Below are 4,252 nucleotides of genomic sequence, written 5' to 3'. Positions count from 1 at the left end.
TTAAAAAAAAATGGTGTAGTTAAGAGCCTCATTAAAAGAAAAGATAAATATGAAAAAAAATTAAAGGCTATTTTCTACTATTACTTTTTTTAGATTATTTCTAAGTAATCTTTTAGAAAATATAGTATAGTTAAGAACCTCATTAAAAGAAATGATAAATACGAAAAAAATGTCAACATTTTTTTTAACATTAAATTTATTTGTTTTTAACTATAAAAGAAAATTTCAATAAATCACTTTATATGAATTAAAGAAAGTAGTATATATGCCATAATTTGAATTTTAATATCATTTATTGGCATAAGACATAAATATGCCCTTTAACTTAGCTTTAACTCACGTATATGTTCTTCAACTTTGAGTGTACATAAGTAGACACTCAAACTTGTATAAAGTTGAACAAATAAACACACACTTTCTGTGTAGCATCTTATCTAACAATTTATGTCCTACGTGTATTGTGACACGTATGATGCATATGTATTTGTTTAATTTTATACAAATTTAAATGCTTACTTATACATATCCAAAATTGAAGGACATAAATTTGAAATTATCAAAGAGATATTTATGGTGAAAATTTTTCTACTTTAACTTTTATCCTTGTATTCAAATATATAATCTTTATTAATATATTTTACATGATTTTTGTTGGATTCTCAAAATTCGAACTATATGTAATATAAAATGGAAAGAGGTAGTATACATTTCATCATCTTTGTTAGTTTACTTTCATACTTTTCTCTCTTTTCTTCCTCATTTTTTTGGTTTTTACTTAACAGCCATGATTAATGGCAAAGACATATATGATGTTCTTGCAGCAATTATACCTTTATATGTTGCTATGATATTAGCTTATGGTTCTGTTCGATGGTGGAAAATCTTCACCCCCGATCAGTGCTCTGGAATCAATCGATTCGTAGCGGTTTTCGCTGTTCCTCTGCTCGGTTTTCATTTCATATCTACTAATGATCCTTACTCAATGAATTACCACTTCATTGCTGCTGATTCCCTTCAAAAAGTTGTTATCCTTTTCGCGCTTTTCATCTGGCATGTTTTTAGCAAAAGAGGAAGTTTAGAATGGGTGATTACTCTGTTTTCATTATCGACTTTGCCTAATACATTAGTTATGGGTATTCCATTGCTTAAAGCAATGTACGGAGATTTCTCAGGGAATCTCATGGTTCAAATTGTTGTTATGCAAAGTGTTATTTGGTATACTCTCATGCTTTTTATGTTCGAATACAGAGGAGCAAAGTTACTAATCGGAGAGCAATTCCCTGAAACTGCAGCTTCGATTACTTCATTTCGAGTTGAATCTGATGTAATTTCACTTAACGGACGTGAACCATTACAGGCTGATGCAGAAATTGGAGACGATGGGAAATTACATGTAATTGTTAGAAGATCCTCTGCTTCTTCGATTATTTCGTCTTATAATAAGGGGATATTGCAATCGAATAACATGACTCCAAGAGCTTCGAATTTAACTGGTGTTGAGATTTACTCAGTGCAATCGTCTCGAGAACCAACTCCAAGAGCGTCTAGTTTTAATCAGAGTGATTTTTACGCGATGTTTGCTAGTAAAACAGCTAGTCCGAAGCATGGGTATACGAATAGCTATGGTGGAGATGTTTTTTCTGTGCAGTCATCTAAAGGGCCAACACCGCGAACTTCTAATTTTGAAGAGGAGATGTCGAAGATTGGAAGCAATAAGAAGAACAGAGGAGGTAATGTAGTAATATAATGCATATTGAACTGTATGATCATCTCATCGTTTTCTGATTATAATATGTCTGAACAGGTAGGAGTATGAGCGGGGAGCTATACAACAGTGGTAGTAATGCTTCTACTAATGGATTGGTGTATCCGCCTCCAAATCCAATGTTTTCCGGACAAAGGAAAAAGGAAGTTGGAAGCGGAAGTGGAGTTCCAACGCCAGTGTCAGTGCCAGTGCCAGTACCAGTACCAATGTCGAATAGTAATAACAATAGTAAAGAGCTTCATATGTTTGTTTGGAGTTCAAGTGCTTCTCCTACATCTGAAGGTAATCATAAACACGCGATTAACAGAGGTGGTTCAAGTGAACTTGGAGTTCTTGATGCATCCAAAGCTGTTCTTCAACAAGAGATAGCAGCAGCAAGAGGTAATGAAACTTAAACTGTTTGACTCTCGAAAAATGAAAAGTGTCAATTAAATTAATTGAGAAGTAGTAAAGTCCTTTTTTACTTTGTCATGTCTTTTGTCTCTAGCGCATGCAAAAGATTGAAATAAGGTGTCCTTTTCACTTTTTTTTGGCTTCTTGTTATAAGTTTCTTGTCCTTGTTTACTTTACTTTAGTTGACCTTCTTCAATCCATCCAAGTGCTTTTAGATTGATAAAAAAAATTCATTTTGCATGCATACAAACAAATTTTAGTACTCTATTTAGGGTAATCTATCTTATTTTTCAAGCTATTGAAGCTACTACCAACTAAATAACATCAGAGAGTCTCATTTTGAAAGTAAAACGCTCTCTGTTTGAATACGAGAGGTCTTGTTATACTCAGTTATTGTTATTGTTGTTAATTTGTGTTCGTTCGTGTGTTGACTTAATTCATATATAGAGAATGCAAGTTCGGTTAGTAAAGGAAACGTAGAAAAAGAAATCGAGATTGAGGATGGTTCGAAGAACATGGAAGATGGAGAAAAGAAATCACAAATGCCTCCGGCAAGTGTTATGACAAGGCTAATCCTTATAATGGTATGGAGGAAGTTGATAAGAAATCCAAACACCTATGCAAGTTTGATTGGACTCATTTGGTCTCTTGTCTCATTCAGGTATTTCAAAAACATACTTCAAACAAAACTTTCACCTTGTTGGTGAGCGTTCATCTTGCTGGATTAATGATGTTGTCAATTTTTTTGCAGATGGAATATTCAAATGCCTTCGATTGTAAAAGGTTCGATCTCAATTCTATCAGATGCTGGTCTCGGAATGGCTATGTTCAGTCTAGGTATATACATATATCATTCATAAAATGAAGAATTAAGTAACTAACATATATATATAACACAATTATATTATGTATATAGGTCTATTCATGGCTTTACAACCAAAGATCATAGCTTGTGGAAAATCTGTTGCTACATTTTCCATGGCAGTTAGGTTCTTAACAGGACCTGCTGTTATTGCTGCTACTTCGATTGCTATTGGTCTTCGCGGTGTATTACTACATGTTGCTATCGTTCAGGTATATATACATTAAGGATAATAAAGTCATAAGTTTAACTTATATATACTGACGTTAATTGACTTATATATAACTTGTAGGCTGCTTTGCCACAAGGCATTGTTCCGTTTGTGTTTGCAAAAGAATACAATCTCCACCCTGATATACTTAGTACCGCGTAAGTACTTTTGTATACATTTAATTTGAATTTAAATTCTGAATCTGCTTCTGTTTTAGCGTGTTTATTATTTAAATTGTTTTTATTTGGCAGGGTTATATTTGGAATGCTAGTTGCGTTACCAATTACAATATTATATTATGTGCTTCTTGGTGTGTAGACGTAGGCATGGGGAACAGAGACAGATAAGTTCAATGGATTCAACAATATGGAAACTACTATATGCTCCTCTAGCATGTGACTACTTAATTATATTATTATACAAAAAAAAATGCATTAATTTATTTTCATTCTTTTTCTTTAATTTTGTAGTTTTCTAAAATTTTATAGTTAGCTAGCTAGGAAGAACTTGTCATCAATAGTACTAGAATTATTAATTCATGTTGAATTATTACTTTCATTTACGAAGTAATATTAAAGTTGTAGCTAGTTCAGATCTAAACATTTGACATATTGTTTCAGTCCAATTGTAGCGGTGAATGCTAAGTACTTTCTATTAATAGTTTGCAGAATTCTAGAGTAGGAATAGAACTTTTATTTAGAATAACTCTTTGCTTGCTTCTTTCGATCAACTCAGCGGATGAGTGGCCTTATTCGACATTTCTTTCTCTTAACGGCTAATAATTCCTCTAAAGTCATTGCTATTACGCTTAACACAACTACTTCTTTACCTTAGGCCTCAATTAGTAATCATATAAGACCAATATATTTTTATCCCGATCGAAATAAGTAGATGTGAAATTTGTAACTTGAATTAGCAGTCGAACTGTGAACTATTATCACTCGTTAGGCGTCTGAATATAATGGTTTGAAAGAGTGAAAGTCACATGAATCTATTGAGGCCTCTGAATATAATGAATTTG

At 32.7% G+C, this 4,252-nt stretch overlaps 1 protein-coding gene across 1 annotated transcript; it reads left to right on the top strand.

Moving 5' to 3' along the window:
• The first annotated feature begins 731 nt into the window (after positions 1–731).
• Positions 732–3,864, top strand: LOC125876344 (auxin efflux carrier component 2). The gene is made up of 7 exons (XM_049557516.1): positions 732–1,730; positions 1,805–2,146; positions 2,606–2,819; positions 2,910–2,995; positions 3,075–3,232; positions 3,313–3,389; positions 3,483–3,864. The coding sequence occupies exons 1-7, from the start codon at positions 785–787 to the stop codon at positions 3,547–3,549; spliced, it is 1,890 nt and encodes a 629-aa protein (XP_049413473.1). The 5' UTR covers positions 732–784; the 3' UTR covers positions 3,550–3,864.
• Positions 3,865–4,252: the final 388 nt, after the last annotated feature.

This window comes from Solanum stenotomum, chromosome 9, assembly GCF_019186545.1.
Source record: "Solanum stenotomum isolate F172 chromosome 9, ASM1918654v1, whole genome shotgun sequence".
NCBI classification, from domain to species: Eukaryota; Viridiplantae; Streptophyta; class Magnoliopsida; order Solanales; family Solanaceae; genus Solanum; species Solanum stenotomum.
Note: the sequence above shows the minus strand (reverse complement) of the source record. Positions and strands in the feature narration are given on the sequence as shown.

What these genes read in the sequence shown, in the direction of transcription:
- LOC125876344 (XM_049557516.1), top strand. Translation starts at nt 785, where the DNA reads ATGATTAATGGCAAAGACATATATGATGTTCTTGCAGCAATTATACCT. An exon ending in CAATAAGAAGAACAGAGGAG is followed by an intron (nt 1,731 to 1,804) that starts GTAATGTAGTAA and finishes ATGTCTGAACAG; the next exon opens with GTAGGAGTATGAGCGGGGAG. An exon ending in TACATGTTGCTATCGTTCAG is followed by an intron (nt 3,233 to 3,312) that starts GTATATATACAT and finishes TATAACTTGTAG; the next exon opens with GCTGCTTTGCCACAAGGCAT.